The 22197-nt window shown below is 38.2% G+C and overlaps 1 protein-coding gene across 1 annotated transcript in view; it reads left to right on the top strand.

Annotated features, from left to right (window-relative positions):
• The window catches only part of mov10l1 (Mov10 like RNA helicase 1), a 66968-nt gene that overhangs the window by 30581 nt on the left and 14190 nt on the right, over positions 1-22197 (top strand). Inside the window, exons 13-21 of the mRNA XM_073066991.1 lie at positions 1952-2043; positions 2134-2192; positions 10276-10397; positions 11844-11922; positions 13358-13542; positions 14145-14291; positions 16987-17108; positions 18832-18931; positions 21954-22115. Of these exons, the coding sequence (XP_072923092.1) occupies positions 1952-2043; positions 2134-2192; positions 10276-10397; positions 11844-11922; positions 13358-13542; positions 14145-14291; positions 16987-17108; positions 18832-18931; positions 21954-22115 (1068 nt within the window). The remainder of the gene's footprint in view (positions 1-1951; positions 2044-2133; positions 2193-10275; positions 10398-11843; positions 11923-13357; positions 13543-14144; positions 14292-16986; positions 17109-18831; positions 18932-21953; positions 22116-22197) is intronic.

Raw genomic sequence — 22197 nt, forward strand, 5'->3', positions numbered from 1 at the left:
ACCAGGCAGTGATGCAGTCAGTCAGGATGCTCTGTGCCCCTGTAGAAAGTTCTTAGGATTTATTAACAAATATAAGTATACTGATTAACTTTTTATAATGCTTGTCCTCTTAAAATATTCTAGGGCTTACTGTATTTCCTCTATCTTGTGTAGTGAAGTAAGCTTGAATCTTTAAATGATGCTAATGCCATCATTGGTTTTACTCATGTTGTTGGTGTTCATGCCTCATTTTGTCTCCCATCACTTATCTTGGTGTTCTGCACCAAAGCTACTGTTCTGCATGTGGCTTGCACTATAAAGTTTTTCTCTTGGGTGGCCATCACTGTCAGGATGCAGAGGGGGTTTGACCAAAATGAATTCAGCCCTTCACCTTTGCACCTCTCGGTAGCTTCATTGTACAGTGGTCAGGGATAGGAACTTGGTCCTTTTTTTATGTTTCCTTAATAGTATTGAATAAAACAAAGGTGAGGGTACAAACCTAAATTATAATTATGCACAATTTTGGTACCCACCAGTCATAGACCTTCTCAAATATAAACCAGTAAATGAAATTTTAATAAAACTGCAGATGCTGGAAAAACTCAGCAAGTCAGTCAGCACCTGTAGAAAGAGAAGCAGTTAACTTTTCTCACATACAACACTTATCTGTCACATATACTGTGTACTTCCTCGCTCCAGCTACACAGACAATGAAAAGACATTGGAGATGAGGTGCACGGTCTAAATGATCACCTAACCCCTGTGACCATCCTAAACGCAGAGGATATTTGAACTTGCATCATTGCTGAATCAGAACCCACTAAATTAACTACATCATCAGTTTTGGAGTCTTGTAGTTCTATGCCCATGTTCTAAAATCTTTTGTAAAGTCTGTTACGTACCCTGTAACTGGGTTTACAGACCAGCAAAGATAGAAGTATCCGTTGTAGTCTCGTGGTACCAAAACTAAAGGTGTTTATTAGTAAACTACACAATACAGTATCAAAAATGCAAATATACATATAAAACAGGTTAGTAATAATAAGCATAGAAGTGTAGGAATAATAATAAACAAGCTCTATCGATGTCTAGGGGTAAACGAATTGTCATAGAAGAGTATAAAGTTCAGTTCAGTTCATGCGTGCTGAGGTAGTTATGGTTGTTGTGTTGTAATCGTTGGAGAGAGAGAGAGAGCGAGCAAGAGATTAGGCAGCTTCAGCAGGCAAACCTTCTGTTGCTTTCTTATCCTGTCGTATCGTTGTGTTCATTCAGCTATGACCCCTCTTCTTCAGCCAGACGGTTCTTCTGTGGTGGACTCATCACTCTGGCATGAGTGGACACACACACAAGTCCCCACCGTCCCTGCCGTCACACTGTGAGCTTTGTTGACCGATCTCCTGATTCGGTCCTCGAAGCCCCCACCTTCCTGTGGGTTCACAACACTCAGTCAGTATCCACTGGTGTGTCTGAGGGGTGTCTTCCCACACTTGTCTTTTATCCCTACTGACGGGGTATCAGCCATCCATCAACTCAAAATGACCATGTCCATCAAATCAGGCCACTCCTGCTGTCTTCTGAGGAATATTAACGAGCAAAGTAAAGTCCTTGTAGTGAAAGGTAAATAATCCAGGAAGAGTCAAAATACAATAAATCAACAGTCTCTCTCTCCCTCTTATCTGTAGCAGATGTTCCTGCCTCTGTGCTTCATCTCTCTCTCCCCTCTCCCCCCTCTCCCCCTCTCTCTCTCTCTCTCTCTATAGTTCATAGTTCTCAAAGGGTGGGGGGGAATGGTTAACTCCACCCCATTTCCAGCAGGTCTGTTCATCACTCATAACAAGTCATTTTCTCTGAATTGGATGCAAAGAGCATGTCTTCTTGTACTCAAACTGAAGTCAGTTTGTGTTCCCTACTTTAAACCTCTCGTGTGTCCCCACAAACCATTCCCCAAACCCCTCCAAATCTCCTACTACAGATATATGATGATGAGCTCGTGATGAAGTTTAATCCAGCATTTCAAAAGAACTATGACGGGGAGCCTGTGGATGTGGAGTTTACTTATAACAGGTGAAGTGTAACTTCAAGTCGGAACTAAAATTTACCCGTATTAATCAGTACGTCAATAATGTTAACTAACTTAGAATGCTTAAATTTCAGAGCCTTTGTCCGGAGATGTCTCTTTGCGGTGGAACAAGCTACATACCTTGGTGAAGCAGGTACAGTGACTTCAGACTCTTGAGAGATTGGACTTATTTTCTAACAAATGTCAAGTTGATAGAAATGTGTTTCTTTTTCCCCCTATAGCCTCAACAAAATACATTACTATTGAGCTTTAAGAACTGTTAATTTTTTTTATAAAGGTTTCAAAAACAGCTCCAAAGGAAAGTTTTCTTTCTTTTCTTTATCAATCTTTTTATTAATTAAAAAAGCACATATATATAAACAAGAGAATTATCTCAAATATCTATATCGATAACAATTCATATAAAAGGTAAAATAAACATTATCAAGATCAAATATAGTATTAATGTAATAGTATATAATAAAAAAGATAATCAATTCTCCTCTTATCATTCCATGAAAAGAAAAAAAGATGAAGAAACTTTAATAATTTTTATATACATTTTTTAAAAAACACTAAATGAAAAAAAAACAGAAAAATAAGGGACTGGGCAGACCATACTGAGAGTAAAAGGAAAAAAAAAGAGATTTTCTGATCAAATCCAAAGTTTCGAGAAAGTAACTGGAAGATCAGTAAATCAAACCATATAAAAATATTGGATAAAAGGTCGCCAAGTTTCTTCAAATTTAAAGGATGTATCAAATGTCCAATTTCTTATTTTCTCTAAACGTAGACAGAACATAATGGAGGTAAGCCAGTAAAAGGCAGGTGGATTAGAGTCCTTCCATTTAAGCAAAATGGCTCTCCTAGCCAATAAATTGTGAAAGCTATCATCTGTTGAGTGGAAACAGGAATATATCTTGCTTCCGGTGGAGTGATCCCAAAAATTGCTGTAAATAAATTCAGTTATAGGTCCAAATTCAAGACTTTTGATAAAGTTTTAAAGACATCTTTCCAACAAACAAAAAAGTGTATGGGACATTGGAAAAAATTTTGAATTTCCCAATGGGGATGAATAAAGTATCTATCTATCTATCTAAAAATTATCTATCTTGATACAAGACCAAAACACGAGTTGAAGTATCCACCTCAATATTACACCTGTCGCAAATAGGATTAATATTGGGAAAGATACGGACTAATTTATCATTTGACATATGTGCCCGATGTACTACCTTGAACTATATCAAGGAATGACGGGCACAAATAGATGAAGTATTTACCAAATGGAAAATTTTATCCCATTGATTATCTGAAAGTGACTCGAAATTCCAATTCCCACACCTTTAATTTTATCGTTAGATACCTTTTGCAAATTCAATAACCATTTATAAATTATAGCTATCAGTCCTTTTTGAAATGGTTTAACCTAAAAAAGAGTATCTATCATATTGAGTGAATAAGCAGAGGGAAAATTTGGAAGTAAACTAATTTAAAAAATTCCTAATTTGTAAATATCTTTAAAAAAAGTGTGCATTAGATAAGTCATATTTGTCCACTAACTGAGTGAAAGACATTAAACAATCCCCCATAAACAAGTCTAAAAAGGTTATTATTCCTTTGGTTTTCCAAATTAAAAAGGTCTGATTGGAAATTGATGGTTTAAAAAATAATTAAGATGGATTTTACTAGAAAGAACAAAGTTATTAAACTCAAAAAATCTACGAAACTGAAACCAAACTCTCAATGTGTGTTTATTAATGGGATTGAGGTCTCGACTACCAATCTTAGAAAGCAAAAAAGGAAGAGGAGCACCCAGTAAAGAGGCCAAAGAATACCCCTTCTCCAAGTTTTTTTCCAAATCCACCTGTAAAGGACAGTCATGTATGTCTGAATAATGAATCCAAAACAAAATATATCGAATATTAATTGCCCAGTAATACATTCTAAAATTTGGCAAAGCCATACCACCATGCTTCTTTAATTTCTGCAATAGAGGTTTACTCAGTCTAGGATTTTTATTATTCAAAATATAAGATAACATTTTAGAGTCTATTCTATCAAAAACAGTTTAGGTACAAAGGAAGGGATTGCTTGGAATACATATAAGAACTTCGGTAACTATCATTTTAATAGCATTAATTCAACCAATTAATGATAATATCATAGGAGACCATTTAGAAAGTATTTGTTGCGTGTATTCAATTGTTGGAAGAAAGTTATATTTATACAGGTCCTTAAAAATTTTTTGGTAATTTTAATACCAAGATAAGTAAAGTTATTTTTAGCAATGCTAAAAGGAATTTGATCATATTGATTCAAGTAGTTATTAATAGGAAATAACTCACTTTTGTGCAAATTTAATTTATATCCAGAAAAACTACTAAATTCAGAAAATATAGATAACATAGAAGGAATCGATTTCTTAGGATCTGAGATATAAACTAACAAATCATCTGCATATATTGAAACCTTATGCACTTTATCTCCTCTCTTAATACCTTGAACATTGTTAGAGTCCCGAAGAGCAATAGCAAGAGGTTCAGGTTGAATAACAGCGGACTAAGAGGATAACCCTGCCAGGTACCTCTGTATAGCCTAAAATAAGGAGATTTTTGATTGTTAGTTATAACTGCCGCCATAGGAGCTTGATAGATCAGCTTAATCCAGGAGATAAAACCTGGACCAAAATTAAATCTTTCTAAAACCTTGAATAAATAAGACCATTCTACCCTATCAAAGGCTTTCTCTGCATCAAGGGAAGCAACACATTCGGATTCTTTAGATGGAGAGGAATGAATAATATTCACTAATCTCTGAATATTAAAATATGAATATCTATTATTAATAAATCCAGTTTGATCCTTAGAAATAACATTAGGTAAAATATTTTTGAGCCTGTTAGGTTAAATCTTAGAAAGAATTTTGGAATCCACATTTCATAAGGAAATTGGTCTGTAAGAAGCACATTCAGATAAATCTTTTCTTTTTTGGGAATTAATGAAATTGTTTTCGGGAGGGTCCGAGGATATAGAATCAGTGAAAATTTGGCATAAATGAGGTGTAAGTATTTCAGTAAATGTCTTAAAAAATTCTACTGTAAATCCATCCGGTCCCAGAGCTCTATCTGATTGAAAAGAGGATATAGCCCTTGCTGTTTCCTCTCGTTTAATAGGAGCATCTAATGTATTCATATCTTGAATAGAAATTTTGGGTATATTCAATTTTTGCAAGAATCTATTCATAAAAGTAGTGTTGTCTGGAAAATCAGATTTATAAAGGTTAGAGTAAAAATCCAAAAATACCTTATTAATTTCCTGACAATCTGACGTTTCAGTTCTATCAGTTCATCGTATTTTCAAAATCTGCCTTCTAGCCATAGTTGCTTTAATTGACCGGTCAACAATTTACCTGACTTATTCCCATATATAAAAAATTGATTTTTAGATGTCAAAAGTTGCTGCTCAATGGGAAAAGTCAAAAGCAGATCATGCTGTGTTTGAAGTTCCACCCTTTCCTTATATAGATATTCACTAGGTTTTACTAAATATCTATTTCTTTAATCCTGTTAGTAATCACTAAAAGCTCCACTTTAGTTTTCCTCCTGAAAGCTACTGAATATGAGATTATCTGTCCCCTAAGAAAAGATTTCATCGCATCCCAAATAACCAAATTTGACATACCCTCAGTTGTATTTAATTTTTTTAAAAAAGAGAAATGTGCTCTTTAATAAAGCTTACAAGTGCTGAATCATGTAGCAATGTTGCATTAAATCTCCACTGAGATGCATTCCATGTATTATCAGGGAACTTCAGTATTAGTGTCGTGGGCGCATGATCCGACAACGCAATAGCGTCATACGCACAGTCCGCAACAAAAGGCACCAATCGCATATCAAAAAAAATCAATTCTTGAATATTTATGATGTACATGTGGGGAAAGAAGAAATATCCTTACCTTTAGGATGGAGAAATCTCCAAATATCAACCAAACCGTATTCTGGTAAAAAAGAATGAATACAGGTCACAGCCTTATTAGGAAGCCACAGGTTGGTTTTTGACCTATCAATCGAAGGATTGGGACAACAGTTAAAGTCACCCCCCAGTATCAACTTATATTCATTTAATTTTGGCAACACAGAAAATAACCTCTTAAAAATTCACAGCTACCTACATTAGGTGCACACACGCACACACACACACGCGCCACCTTTTAACCACATAACAAACCAGTAACAATTGAGTCAGTGACAGTATTAAAATGTACCAAAGAGATTTTAAAATTAATAAAAATAGGTACCCCTCTAATTTTAGTTACTGATGAAGAGTGAAACTGAGAGCCCCTCCAAAATTTAAAAAGAACAGTTTTCATCCTCCCTATGGATATGGGTCTCTTGCTCAAAAATATCAGCTTGGAGTGTTTTTAATTTCTTAGAGATCTTTCTACGCTTAATAGGTTGGTTCAAGCCATTCAAATTCCAAGAGATTATATTAATTTTATTAACATCCATAATAAGGCTTTAATTTAAAATTTTATAAAATAAGTTAGTGCGCTGGCACAGACCAAACCCACAGGGAAGAACAAATTATAGATTCAGTCAGAGAGGGAAAAAAACATGATTGACAGGAAAACCTCTCAAGACTGCCCAGTCAAAAAAGCCTAAACTCATTGCCCCGCCCCTCTCCTCCCACAGCCCGAAAACCATCCAATAGGCGGACAGCATGCTGAACTAAAATCCCTAAACCCGTCTCCGATAGGCAAACTCTTTTTAAAAAGTTATACGCTAACACCACTGACTAAAGACACAACAACAGATACATAAAGAAATAAACTAATTCCAAATATTTTGATATGTCTAACAGTGGTTAGAACATATTTAACAGCAGCCATCTTAAATTCATTTAATAAAAATTGATTACATATTCAAAAAAGATAGATCCAACCAAATAATATGTTACAACTAGTGCTAAACTCTTCCAAATCCTAAAGGAAAAAATAAAACAGCCAAAATGATGTCTGGGCAGACATAAAACGTAGATTGAACTTTCAACAATACAGCTACAAACAACTCCCAGCTAAAGATTGAGTGTTTAAGTTGCTTGCAGGCTTAAGCTCCTTTATAAATTTCCAAGCCTCTTCTGGGGAGTCAAACTGTTTTGGATGAGCATTGGGAGGGTGGGGGGGGGGGGGGGGGGGAAGATTCTCAAACGAGCTGGATAACGCAAAGAGGGATGACAGTTCTTCTTAAAAAGTTCAGCCATCACTTCCCAATATTTAATTCTTTCTGCATAAACCTCTGGGGCAAAATCTTCATCTATACAAATCTCTACTCCATTATAAATTAGCTTCCCCCGCTTCCTAGCACCTCAAAGAATTGCTTCTGTAGTAGCAAAGTAATGCAAACATAAAATCACCAGGCGAGGTTTCATCTCCACCGAAGGCTTCGGGCAGAGGATTCGGTGAGCTCTATCTATCATTGGAGGAGCTTTGACTATCTCACTAAAAAATGAGTGTAGCATATTCATAAAAAACTTTAGTGGCTCACCGGTTTCCATGTTTTCAGATAAGTCCAGTATGCATAAATTCATCCTATGACTTCTGCTTTCCAGATCAATTGTTTTCTTCTTAATTCTTGATAATTCTGAAGAAACCTCAACAATTTTCTTTTCCATAGTAGATATCTTTAATTCTTGTTCTTTAATCACTTGATTCACTGTCTCCTGTTCTCTTCCGATTCTTTTAGTGTCCTTTTTAAGCGCCTGATGTTGAAATTCCAGATTCCTCAGAGATTCCTGGACAGCAGAGATGGTTTTTTCAAACTTTTCATTAGCATTCGTCAGTTTATCAACTTGGTGCCCACCAGTCCAATCTTGATGTTAATATCTTGCATCAAAGAAAACATTCTTTCTGAAGTAGAGACGTCCTCTGCCTCCTTTGTTTGTTCAGCTTTGGAAACAGTTTTGCCACCTCTTAATTCGATTCCAGTTTGGGTTCCAGCCATCGTAATTAAATCGTAAATCCTTCATTAAAAGTAATGAATCTTCAAAGTTTAAACAAAACTAGCAGTGGAAAGTAAGTTGTAAAAGGAAGGAGTAGCGCCAACACGCATTTTACTCCATGGGCTGCGGAGAGGAAACTCCAAGGAAAGTTAATTTGCTATTTGATCATCTTGATAATTCACAACTGTATTGTCAAGGAATTGGTCATGTTGAGAAGGAAAAGGCATTGTTCTTTAATTCCTTGGATTCAGCTTAATACTATTCTATTTTTTGTTGGATTTTATAACTAGTGGAAGCAGAAAATCTAGAGGATCTTAATCAGAATTTCTGAAGCCATTGGATTAAATAACTTGCACTCAGTGGCCGTTTTATTAGGTACACTTGTACATGTCAGTAATGCAAATATCTAATCAGCCAATCATGTGGCAGCAGTTCAGTGCATAAAATCATGAAGATGTGGTCAAAAGGTTCAGTTGTTGTTCAGGCCAAGCATCAGAATAGGGAAGAAATGTGATCAGAGTTATTTTGATTGCAGAATGATGGTTGGTGCCAGACAGGGTAGTTTGAGTATCTCAGAAATTGCCAATGTCCTGGGATTTTCAAGCATGTCTAGAGTTTGCAGAGAATGGTGCGAAAAACAAAAAAAAAACGTAGTGACCGGCAGTTCTGTGAGTGAAAACACCTGGTTAATGAGAGAGGTTAGAGGAGAATGGTCAGACTGGCTCAAGTTGACAGGAAGGCGACAGTAACTCAAATAACCACACATTACAACAGCGGTGTGCAGAAGAGTATTCACACTACATGTCAAACCTTGAAGTGGATAGGCTACAGCAGCAGGTTCCACTCCTGTACCTAAAAGTGGCCACTAAGTGTAGGTTATAAATGAAAAGTGGTGTTCTAGGGAGATGTCTTATAATCTGAATGTATTTATTGACTGAACTGAGAAACTGGTTTTTAATGATGGAATGTAAAATAATACATTGAAACAGGCAATGTGTAATTTATGAATGGATACCCAAAATCAGAAAAAATACAATTTTTTGGCCAGGCTTTGAACTAAACTGTTAGGAACAGAGCATTTCAAATCTGATGTTCAGAGCTTGATTAACACTTGAAACATTCTTTTAAAAATATTATACATTGTTTGAGGATATTTTGGTACACCTCTTGCCCAATGTTTTAAAATTTAAAAAACAATCACTGTGTGATATGAATCTGGCATTCTGGGGAGATTTTCATTTAAAGGGATCGAGGGCATGAAAATGATGAGAGACTTAGACAATGCATTTGTTTCATTGAAGTGTCTGATCATGTTTTTGCTTTGTTAGAAACCTTTTAAGCTTTTACCACAAGCTAATGGACTAATGCAATTGATTTCTAGCAAAACTTATTTTTGCAGGAAATACCGTTGGCTTAATGTTCAGTTTAAAAATAAAGCAAGTATTTCCCGGACAGTAGTTCTTGGGTTGAACTGCTTGGCAATAGGTTGTCCTTTTGAATACAATGCCACTGAGCTTTGCAACAGCACCTTCTGAATTTTAACAGAAATTGTCCTAAGGATAATATAATAAAAGCAAGGACATAATGTTGAGGATTGATAAGGCATTGGTGAGGCCTCACTTGGAGTATTATGAGCCATTTTGGGCCCCTTTTTAAAGAAAGAATGTGCTGCCATTGGAGAGGGTTCACGGAAATTATCTCAGTATTGAAAGGCTTATTGTATGAGGAGCGTTAGATGGCTTTGGGCCTGTACTCACCAGAATCCAAATGAATGGGGGGAGGGGGATATCATAGAAGCCTATCGAATGTTGAAAGGCCTTGATAGAGTGGATATGGAGAGGATGCTTCCTTTGGTGGGGGAGTCTAAGGCCAAAGTCACAGCCTCAGAATGGAGGGATGTCCTTTTAAAAGGGAGATGAGGAGAAATTTCTTTGGTCAGAGAGTAGTGAAACTGTGGAATTTGTTGCCACAGATCATTGGTTATATTTGAGCAGATTCTTGATTAGTCAGAGCATGAAGGGATACCGGAGAAGGCAGGAGATTGAAGCTGAAAGGGAAATGGATGATGAAATGGCAGAGCAGATTCGATGGGCCAAATGGCCCAATTCTGCTCCTATATATTATGGTCTAGTGGTCTTATTTTACAATGGAACAAGCTGAATCCAGTGGCTTTGAACTCGCACTTCCTCAGTTCCTATCAGTAACCTGCCATTCCTTTTTTACCCATCCCAACCCCAGTTTTATTTCCAGAGAAGATTGTGCCCAAATCTCCACAGGCTGTCACCACATGGAATGACATTGACATGGTCTTAGGAAACCGAAGGAAAAATAGCTGTAGGTCACAAGACAAGAACAAGAATGTAAGTGAACTTCAGTGTTTTTGTGGGTGTGTGTATTTCGTAGTGGTTACAGTTTTTCTGTCTCTTTCTGGAAGTTTCTTGGGTGTTGCATTATTTGAATAGGGACTGTCTGATTGGTTCTACAAAATTTGAATGGCATTTATTGCTGGTAAGATATTGGTATAAGAAGGCTAAATCATGTAGTCTAGGTCTCTTTCCCATCTTCGTCTTCTCTCACTACTTTTCTTTCCCACTCCCTTTGTTTTCTTAAGCTTGTAAACAACCATAAGTAACAAGTTTTATGCCTAATTCTTGACTTTTAAAGAACCTCAGATTAAAATATCAGCATCCAACAGAAGTTTCTGAAATTTTGCACTTTCTCGGTTTGGACAAGGTTTACATAGTTTTCTTTCCCATTTCTGTTGTAAACCAAAGAGTGCAACGTGTGAGTTCAGTACTTTCTATCCAAGGCAAATTATTTGTTGTTCTTGAGAACCTGAGCTTTCTCCTGATCCTGTGAATAATTTGCTGGAAAAAGTTCAGGATATATTTTAAGATTTAATTCCTTTTCTATATCAAGGAATCAAGGTGACAAACTAGTCTGGTTTAATACGGAAAAAGAGGAGAAGTCCGAATACACAGTCGCATTCTGCTTTTGGAGTGTTAGCTTGTGTTGATTTGCCTTTGACCATTACTCTTTCTAGTTCAAATAAAAACTACTTTTAATCTTCATTTTATAAGCATTGTGAATTGAACTGATTTACAGTAAATGAGAAAATACAAAATCTGGCTGAAAAACTTTCAAGCAGCTAGTTGTTCAATTTTTACATCTTTCTGTAGGGAAAACAATTGTCTTGAAGATTCTCGAGGGTGATGGTATGGGCAGATCTGTTATGGACATTTAAGGGACTCTTTGGGCATGTAGATGAAAGAAAGATGGAGGGCATTTGGGACATAAAAGATTAGATTGATTTTGCAGTAGATTAAAAGTTTGGTGCTACATCGTGGGCTGAAGGACCTGTGCTGTGCTGTTCTATATTTTTATTTCTTTCATTTTGTGAAATATATCTTTGGCAAGTTACCATGAAAGTTACAACATCTCTGGTGTAATTAAAATATGCATTGCTAATTTCTGCAAAATGTACTTCAGTAACCTTTTCTTTAAACCATAAATCTCATATAATTTTTTTTTTTAATTTGTTCTTCTATCCTTTTAAACTGGGAATAAAGCCAGATAGGATTTTGGATTTCTAAAGCAATTTAGCCTTGCATCATTAGCATAAATGGCTTGTGTATAAAGTTCTCCATTTCAGAAGTTTGGCTGCTTGGCTACAAGTGAATGGCACTTTGGAAGCTGAAGGAACTGTATTGTTTATTTAGCTTGTATTAAATGGCTAATTGCTATGTTGGTATATATTGTCAACAACACATATTTATGATGAAATTTTATTCCAACGTTGTCTTCAGGAAAAGGATATGAGTACAGAGTTAAATAATTCCCATACAAGTAAAGGGAGCTCGTGGCAAGATACAAGAGACAAAGCTGGTAAGGACTGTGTACCTGTAGTAATTACATGCCTAATAGATTATCTGTTTCTGCATAGACTGGGTGACATGAATGCACATAAAACATCTTAAATTTCTGAAAGATAAACCCATATTTTCAGCGGGGTGGGGATGTGTCTCTGCTGAGGTAAGTGTAAGGCACACCTTCCCTCCGCTAGCCTGCAGGTCACCCATGGGCAAGGTGTAGCACCTGCTTCGCCCCCGATCAGGGTCACGTGAAGCCGCGGGAGCAAGTGGTGGATAGTCATGTGACGTGCAGTAGCTGCTCATAACCCCTTGGTTATACAACCAGTCTTGTAAGGATACTGCCCAGAAGAAGGCAATGGCAAACCATTTATGTAGAAAAATTTGACAAGAACAATCATGGTCTTGAGACCATGATCGCTTACGTCATACAACATAGCACATAATGATGAGTGATGATATTTTCAGCTGAAAGAGACTGCTCTTTTTCAGTATAAAAGTAAAATTTGACCCAACCACAACCAATCCAAACTGGAATTGAAACCAAGCCTAAGGTCTTGTAATCTTTTCCAAGTCTGACCCAAATAGTCACAATAACAATAACCTTTAAAATGACATTTTCAGATGTATTATTCCAATGCAGCAATATTAGGCAAATCATCCAGACTCAATCTGAAGCCAAATGTTTTATCAAAGTATTGACCCGACCATATCCAAACCCCTATACTTGTAGTTAGCTCCAGAGTCAGGAAGCCTACTCCATAGGATGCCAATGTTTGGAAGTTGTTACAGTGAATGATTAAGCCCAAATCAAAAATATGATGTTTCTGAGTTTTATTTTCCTAATTTGTAACTCAAAATAACCATTTTCCTCCTTCCTGAAGGATGATGATAACAACTTTATAGAGCACTTTTCATACAGACGATGTAGTTTGAAGTGCTTTATGATGGAATAAAAGTACAAACATGAAAGTAAAAGAGATGTTAGTTAAAAGCAAGGTTAAATAAATAGGTTTTGAGCTGGCGTTTAAAAGAGACAACTGAGTTTGCATCCCATAGTTTTAGGTGTTGAATTCCATAGTTGAGGAGCATGTTCAAAAAAGCTGACCTGCCGGTTATCTTTTGAGGGAGATTGTATAGTCCACTTGGAGGGATTACACTTTGGTCATTCTGTGCTTCTGTTTTAGTGTCACATTAATCATAAGTGTTGGCAGAGAAGTTTACTGGGGCCTTGGCACTTCATTTAAGTCACGTGTAGAGAAATCTTTGTGAGATCAACTAGCAAAGTCTTTAAGTCAATAAGCCAACAACCTGGAGAGCTAATGGTGGAGTCTGAAGTCATTTCTGCTTTAATAGTTTCACTTTGGTGTGTTATGCTTGGGGATTATACTATGAACATTTCAAGATCTCAGACAGTTAAAAGCTTGAAATTACTTATGATTTCAACATAGGAAAGAATGTGGGAGCTGAACCATCTAACCAGAGAGTTTGCAGATTTTACAATTCACTGCTGAATGACCATCAAAAGTTTGCAGTCAAACAAATTGTCCGTGGCGAGTGCAGACCAACACCATACATTGTGTTTGGGCCCCCTGGCACTGGGAAAACAGTCACCATCCTTGAAGCTATTTTGCAGGTATTTGATATCTTCAATGTTTTTAGTATATTTTAAGATTCATTTGGCTGTTCACAGCCTCTTCAATGCAGTGAATGGATTTGCTGTCTGTGCCATTGCACCATTCCAGTAGCAATCACTGGAGAGAGGAACATTTCCTTTCATTTTCATTGGTTGATCTGACATTCTCACTTTAGCTGTCATCAAAGGTGTTTTTTCCCTCTCTCATTCTCTGAAAAATGTTGACCTCTGCATTTCCTGATCTACAGGTGAAAATGGTAAATCACATTTCAGTGAACTCTCACTTTCATATAACTTCTGCATTATTTATAATTCAATGCTTATTGTTATTTGATGAAAGAGTGTGCTGTGTTCTCATATCTTGCTGGTTACTTAATGTTGAACTGGAAAGAATCCATTTGCTCAGAGTTCCAACTCGTATTCTTTAAGGCAGATAGATTATATACAGTAGGAAATTCTTTGAACTGTCAAGAATAAAAATTGATCTGTACGATAATTGAGATAGTTTCAAGTTTGTTTCAATAGAAAACTAACTTTCTGCACTTGCTGTCCTTCGTTGTTTCGGCAAAGTTTAATGCCAGTATTGATATTCTTCTGTTTAGATTTACTTTACTTTGCCGCACAGTCGGATTTTAGCTACTGCTCCATCTAATAGTGCTGCTGACCTGCTCTGTATTCGGTTGCATGAAAGTGATCTGCTAAAGCAAGGAGACATGGTGCGAGTTAATGCTACCTGGAGGCTTGAAAAGGTGTGATCATTTAATCTGCATAAAAATCTTTAAGGAATTTGCTGCCAGGATAGAAAGAATCTATTGTACCTAGAAGCATTCTAATTTAGAGACCAAAATGTTAGATATGAAAAATGCTAATTTTATGATTTATTAATAAAAGTCTTTTCCCTCTGACTGTCTCTGTAGAACTGCACTTAGATCTTCCTTTGCACTACCAGTTTAATATTAGTGTTTTTGGGGGCTTTCTGATTGAGAATTGGCTGCCACATTTCCGATACTACAGGAATGCCTCGACTTTAAAATTGTCTGAAAAGGATTTGAGATATCCTGAAGGAGGTGATGTGACTGGCTCAATGCAAATGCAAACCTACTTTTTATCCACTCACTTCAGCCTTGTTTTTTTTTTAAAAATCGTGCATCTACTCTGACCTTTGGTTTTGATTGGCTTTGTGCACTGCATAATGATTGTTACTTCTGTCCATTAAATACTCCCAGCACTCTCTTTTCAAATTCATTCACATGCTTGTGATGAACCTTCACTGGAAAACTGCTTTCAACATTCCATATTGTAAAAAAACGTAATTTTAACCACAGCCTTTCTGCCTTCCAACCCAAGACACTGGTAATTTAGTGAGCTTTTTTTTTGTTGGTTGGTTTGTAATTTGATTGGCTGTAGTATTTGTGGACCACTTGTTAGGGATCACTTATTTGTCTGCTTCGTTTTAAATGTTCACATCAAATCAAATTCAAGTTTAATTATCATTCAACCGTACATGAATACTTCGGAGCGAAACAGTGTTCCTCTGGGGCCAAGATGCAAAACATACATTGCACATTTAAACTATCAAGCAAAAAAATATAGTCATGTAAAAAAAAAACAGATATATAGCCAAGACCCTGAGCGACATGTCCTGCAAATTGATGGTACAGATTCTGGCAGTGTGCAGCCACTACAATCCAGCCTGTCATTCTACCAATTGAACACTAGAGGGGGCAGCACTGATGGGAGAGGCCAACCCCGCACCCCCACCCCCCCCAGACATCGCCATGGCATCCCCAGCATGGATGCCGTGCTGCACTGCCTCCAGTGTTCCCTCTCCTGGACTACAGCAGCAGGCAGGCCAGCAGCTTGAGGCCCTCAGTACAACTGAGGTTATGCAGCTTCCCCACCACCAGTTGCACTACCAGACATTTGATTGTACACTCATCTCACGAGGATATTTCCATTTTCCCCCAATTTATTTGTTAGAAATTTAAATATTTAAAGTTGGAATCTTACAGAAGATGACTAGTTGATCAGATATCACTTCACTCTCATAGGGTTGTCAGGAAAGACAAGGAAATGTGTTAAATGCTGATCAATTAAATGGATATTAAACTTAATAATCTTCGTGTCAGCATTATAGCTTTTGATTCTGATACTTAGATCCCTTCAGGGGTGTATGGTAGCATAGTGGTTAGCATAAAGCTGTTACAGCTCAGAGTGTTGAAGTTCAATCCCAATCTCCTGTCATGAGTTTGTACGCTCTCCCTGTGGAATGCAAGGGTTTCCTCCAGGTTCTTCAGTTTCTTCCCAAAGTTCAAAGACGTAATGGTTAATTGGTCATTGTCCTGTGAGTAGGCTATGGTTGACCTGGTGGATTGCTTAGTTTACTCCGTCTTGTATTGCTAAGAAAATAAATTAAATACAAATTCTGTAGTACAAGGCTCTGAATCTGAATAAAGAAATTACATTTTTAGTTAGTCCAGCCATTCTGTAGTTGTGTGCACTTCAGGACAATGATCACCTTTAGAGAAGATTTGTGGTCAAGGCTTTTAAAAAGCTTATGATTTGGCCCATTATTACTGATCTGAAATGATATAAGGTTAATACATAATGTTAAGAAATAAATTGAAAGTTGGTATTTGAACATTTGTGCTGCCGTATGATTTTTTTTTGCAAAAAGTTTTGGTTCAGGCCTTTTCAGAATATTTTCTTTATTCTCACAACTTCACTTTTTTTTTATTCTCACAACTTCATATTTTTTTTACCTTTACTGCATTCGTCAAGATTCATATATATTGGAGTTTCAATCTATAGTCTCTGTACTGATTCTAACATGTTTAATGGTTTTCTTTCTTGCATTAAGTGATCCAGAGTTAATAGTTCCATCTAATATCAGAGAATACATACAAAAATTCTTGTTCTTAGTAGACATCCACGAAAACAGAAGAGTGCCCCATAGAATGTGACAGTAAAAACGTTAGAGCCCTAAAGCCTCCCCGCTCCACCCACCATATCAAAGAATATATAAATTATACAGCCTTGAGATTCGTTTGCTTACAGGTTGTATAATCTATACATTCTTTGCACAAGCAGCAGCAAGCAACACTTCCCCCACTTCAACTTCTAAAAAAAGCATCAACACCCTCCACCCACCAAGCAAAACTGCCAAGAAAGACCTCCATTCACCATCTTTATCCTACTTCGGACCTCTGCCTCAAAATGTGCACCAGTTAAATACTGTGACTGGGGTATTTTCCCAGTAAGACTCATCTGAAAAGGGAATACAAACATTTTAATACCTCCTCCAGCTAAAAGCCACAGAAGCTTCCATGTATTCATATTTAACGCTGTTGAGTAATTGTTTTATTGTAATTTCCACTTATGGCCATAAATAACCTGAGGTAAGAACAGAAATAAGTTTCTGATTTAACCCCATTTCCTTTGCAGTACATACCTGAAACTGTACAGTTGTACAGTAAAGATGGAGAAGATCTCTGGGAGGCAGCACGCTGCAGGATAATAATAAGCACCTGTAGTTCAGCCGCATTATTCTATCAAATTGGATTGAGGTAAAATGGAGCAAATAGCAATGAAATACTTTGTAATGAAATTCCTCTAAAATAATTGTAAACAGATGTTTTTTAGACTTCAAAGAACAAGTATAACAATCCTAAACACAAAGTAAACTGCAGATGCTGTGGTCAAATCAACACGTACAAAAGCTGGATGAACTCAGCAGGTCGGGTAGCATCCATTGAAATGAGCAGTCAGCGTTTCGGGCCCTGCAAGCATAAGTGCTACACCTGTCCCTACATCTCCTCTCTTACCACCGTTCAGGGCCCCAAACAGTCCTTCCAGGTGAGGCAACACTTCACTTGTGGGTCTGTTGGGGTAATTATTGCATCCAGTGCTCCCGGTGCGGCCTCCTCTACATCGGCGAGACCCGACACAGATTGGGGGACCGCTTCATCGAGCACCTCCATTCCATCCGCCACAACAGACAGGATCTCCCGGTTGCCACCCACTTCAACTCTGCTTCACATTCCCATTCAGATATCTCCATACATGGCCTCCTCTACTGCCATGATGAGGCCAAACTTCGGTTGGAGGAGCAACACCTCGTATACCGTCTGGGTAGTCTCCAGCCCCTTGGTGTGAACATCGAATTCTCCAACTTCCGGTAAATCCCTCCCTCTCCCTTCCACCATCCCACTTTCACTCTGCCTCCTCTTCTAGCTGCCTATCACCTCTCTCATGATTCTGTTTTCTTCTACTACCCATAGTGCTTTCCCCTTACATTCCTTCTTCACCTCTCCCGCCTATCCCCTCCCCCACCCCTTGATCTTTCCTCTGATTGGTTTTTCACCTGGCACCTTCCACCCTCCCTCCACCTTCTTTATAGGGCCCCTGCCCCCTCCTTCTTCAGTCCTGACGAAGGGTCTCGACCTGAAACGCTGACTGCTCATTTCAACGGATGCTGCCCGACCTGCTGAGTTCATCCAGCTTTTGTAAGTATAACAATCCATTTTCTGATTTTCCTTTTGGTATTGATCTGTTCTTGCAGATTTGACAAGGTGCAACTCTAAGTTAGGTGTCGGGGCGGAGATGCATCTCCTCTAAAGGCGGTTGTAAGATGCTCCTTTCCTCTGCTAGCCTCCAGGTCACCCTTGGGCAAGTTGTAGCACTTGCTTATCCCTCCGATTAGGTCATGGGAGCAGGTGGTGGATGGGCATATGAGCAGCTGGTGATAGCACAAGTGCTGGTTATTTGACCACTGATGCCAGGCAGACAATCTCTGAAGAGTATTGATAATGGTTGGGGTCACCCATCTTGTAAAGACACTGCCCAGAAGAAGGCATTGGCAAACTATTACTGTAGAAAATTTGCCAAGAACAATCATGGTCTTGAAACCATGATCACCCACATCATAAGACACGGCACATGATGATGATGATGCACTTAATGTGTAATATCTGAAATTGTGAAACTAGCTGTATTCACTTAATGGTTGGGCTTAGTATTTGTCTTTTTTGATTTTAACATTCTTCAAATATTTGACAAAAGAAATTTATTGTGAATACTGTTTTATACAGAGAAAAACGGCTGTTAATGGAACATTATGTCGTAAGTTTATCAGGAACAAAAGAACTGAGACTATTGATAAAATTATTCTTAGTGACTTGGACTGGTTTGTGTTAAGGTTTCTTTTTGTAAATAGCTGGTGAATAGGAAGATTTTCCTTCCAAAGCAGCTGATTGTGCCCTATTTTTGTCTTTCCCCAATGCATTAAAGGAATGGTCACTTCACTCATGTGTTTGTGGATGAGGCTGGACAAGCAAGTGAACCTGAATGTCTCATCCCTCTTCTGTTGATATCTGGGAAAGATGGACAGGTACATATGATGTGATAGCGGAAAACAAGCCGGATATGGGTTGGTTTGGACAGAACAATTGGCATACACCTACTTTATAGATGGTAGCATTTGCACTTCAGGTAATGGGCTGGATCTCCTATGTGCAATTCTCGTCTTAACTCACATGAAAAATCTTCAACTGATTAACTGGTGGATGTTGTAAAGTAAGCTAGTCGAAACAAAAACTTGTGTTCTAATTTTAAAAAAATCTTAATTCCATGTCACTCTTGAGATTCCTCCTGATCTAAGTATTTTCAACAATTTGTCCCTTTATTTCTGATTCCAACATCTGTAGTGTTTTCCCTCTATTATGCAGAACAAGAATTATTTATATTTAGCCTTGCCTGAACTGCATATTATTTTGATAGACAAAATTTGGAAAGTACTTGGTGATGAAATTTCCAACTTTAAATTGGATCTTAGAATTATGGTTATTCAAAGATTCAATATTAGAAACATGTATACAGGTAGTCCCTGAGTTACGAACAACTCGTACTTACAAACCGAGGAAGAAGAACGCCGTCCGCCATTTTAAGTCGGATCGCGACGCCGTCTACCATTTTAAGTCGGATCACGACGCTGTCCACCATTTTACCCTGACCCCGCCCCCCCCCTCCCCCTTTTCCAGTTGACTGGTGGCGCAGTGAAATCAGCGCCGGGCTCGAGAACAGAGGTTCATGAGTTCGATCCAGTGACAGACCACTGCCGAGCACGCTCTCCATCTGTGCCGGGTTGATATTGAGCTCGCAACTCGACCTCGTAAAAAAAGACACTGCCACCTCCAGTTTAAATTCCCACGCGGAATATTGTGGAGGATCAAATACCCAAACTGAACACCACCCCCACTTGTCCCATTTGTCCTGTCTCAGTGCAGTGGACTTTAGGACCCAGGGAAATCAGTGCAGCGGTCCTTGGGACCTGGCGGAGCTTGGGATCCGCCACCTGCATTGTTTCTGTTCCATTGACAGGAAATGATAACGTTTGAAAATAAAGTGGAAATAATAAAGCGATTGGAAAGAGCCATCGGTCATTGGAAAAGCGTTAGGCTACAGTCGGTCAACGATCAGAAAAATTTTAAAGGATAAAGTGAGAATAATGGAGCATGTGAAAGGCCCTGCCCCAATGCAAACTACAATTATTACTAAGAAACGCGCTGATTTAGCTATTGAAATACATACGTTTCTTAAGTGTTTTATATGCATAGAAAGGTAAAATATATACTATATACTAAGGCAAACGTTTGACTAACTGACGCTAAATAATAACCAGATGTACTTGTTCCGACTTACTTACAAATCCGACTTAAAGACGGACTCAGGAATGGAACTCGTCCATAACCCGGGGACTGCCTGTACAATATACATCCTGAAATGCTTTTTCTTCGCAACCGTCCATGAAAACAGAGGAGTGCCCCAAAGAATGAATGACAGTTGAGTACTAGAACCCCAAAGTCCCCCCTCCTCCAGCTCACCTCCCTCCCGCGTCTAAGTGATAATCCAACTCCCCCGACAACACACTGGTCTCCTGCTGTGACACCAACCTTCGATCCGCTGGACTCCAGAGCACTGAGATCCTAGGCTTCAAAATCCAAGCCAGACACTTAGGCTGAGCCCTTGGCGTGCTGAACAACAACAGTCGGCTATGAAACCCCAAGAGTAGGTCCCATTCCGCAAAGAATTGAAGTCAACATGTAACTGCAGGTCAGGGTCTTCCAAAGAACCCTGAAAGGGAAAAGTAGAGATATTAAAGATGGAAATAGAGCTGTGCAAGCAAAGGAGTCGCCATTTAGCATCATCGTTGCTCTGCTCTGCTTCTTCAAAGAGTGAACAAAAGTGAACAATCTGTGTTGATATAATCACTGCTGGAGAAATAATACATCAGAGGATGTTTTTTTTTCATTTTCTCTTATACCTGCTTCTATAGAGCAAAGTCTAGCAACAGTTCAGTTTGTTCATCTCTCAGTGAATTGGGTAATCACCTTCCAATAGCTAAGACGTCTTTCTCATGAAAGGGTAATACTTATAAACAGGAGAAAGTGTGCAGATGCTGGAAATCCAAAGCAACGCACACAGAATGATGGAGAAGCTCAGCAGGCCAGGCTGCATCTATGGAAAAGAATAAATAGTCAACACTTCGGACTGAGACGTGTCCTGGTGAAAGGTCTCAGCCAGAAACATCACCTGTTTACTCTTTCCCGTAGATGCAGCTGGCCTGCTGAGTCCCTCACAACATTTTGTGTATATATTCAAATCTGTTTGTTGTGGATTTCTGGTACAGACGCCTTGAAATGTTCATTTTAATTAAGGAAGGACATGAGGCCACAAAAGAGAGCAGCACTGCGATTCTGTGATGGCTTAAAATGTATTTCTTCAGAGTACAGGAATAATAGATAAATGCATAAAGACGTATAAACTATGGCACTACAAAAATGGATACAGCCCAGTCCATCACAAGTAAAGCCCCCCCCACATTGATCACATCTATACTGAGTGCTGTTGCAGGAAAACAGCATCCATCATCAGGGACCCCCACCATCCAGGTCATGCTCTCTTCTCACTGCTGCCATCTGGAAGAAGGTTCAAGAGCCTCAGAACTCACGTCACCAGTTTCAGAAACAGTTATTACCATGGCCCCACCACCCCAAACCATCAATCAGACTCTTGGAAAATGGGGATAACTTCACTCGCCCCATCACTAAACTGTTCTCACAACCTAAGGACTCACTTTCAAGGAGTCTTCACCTTATGTTCCAGATATTTATTGTTTATATATTTATTATTATTCTTTGTGTTTGCACAGTTTGCTATCTTTTGCACATTGTTTGTCTTTGTCCATCCAGGTGGGTGCGGCCTTCCATTGATTCTATTATGTTTCTTGAATTTGCAGAGTATGCCCACAAGAAAACAGATCTCAGGGTTGTATATGGTTACATAGTATGTACTTTGATAAATTTACCTTGAACTTTGAATAATATTTATGCAATTGTTTATTAAACCAACAGATTGTGCTTGCCGGAGATCCAATGCAGCTGGGGCCGATACAAAAATCTAAAATTGCTAAAACATACGGTCTATCCATTTCTCTCTTAGAGAGACTAATGACCCGGCCTTTATATTCTAGAAATGATATCTTGTGTGCATCTGGATCCTACAATCCATTTTTTGTGAGTTTAAATCTTCATTTACTGCAAATACTCAGTATCTGAGTGATTAGTATGTATGCACCATTTGTACAGTAATTGGAAT

This window comes from Hemitrygon akajei, chromosome 14 (assembly GCF_048418815.1).
Source record: "Hemitrygon akajei chromosome 14, sHemAka1.3, whole genome shotgun sequence".
In the NCBI taxonomy this organism is placed as follows: domain Eukaryota; kingdom Metazoa; phylum Chordata; class Chondrichthyes; order Myliobatiformes; family Dasyatidae; genus Hemitrygon; species Hemitrygon akajei.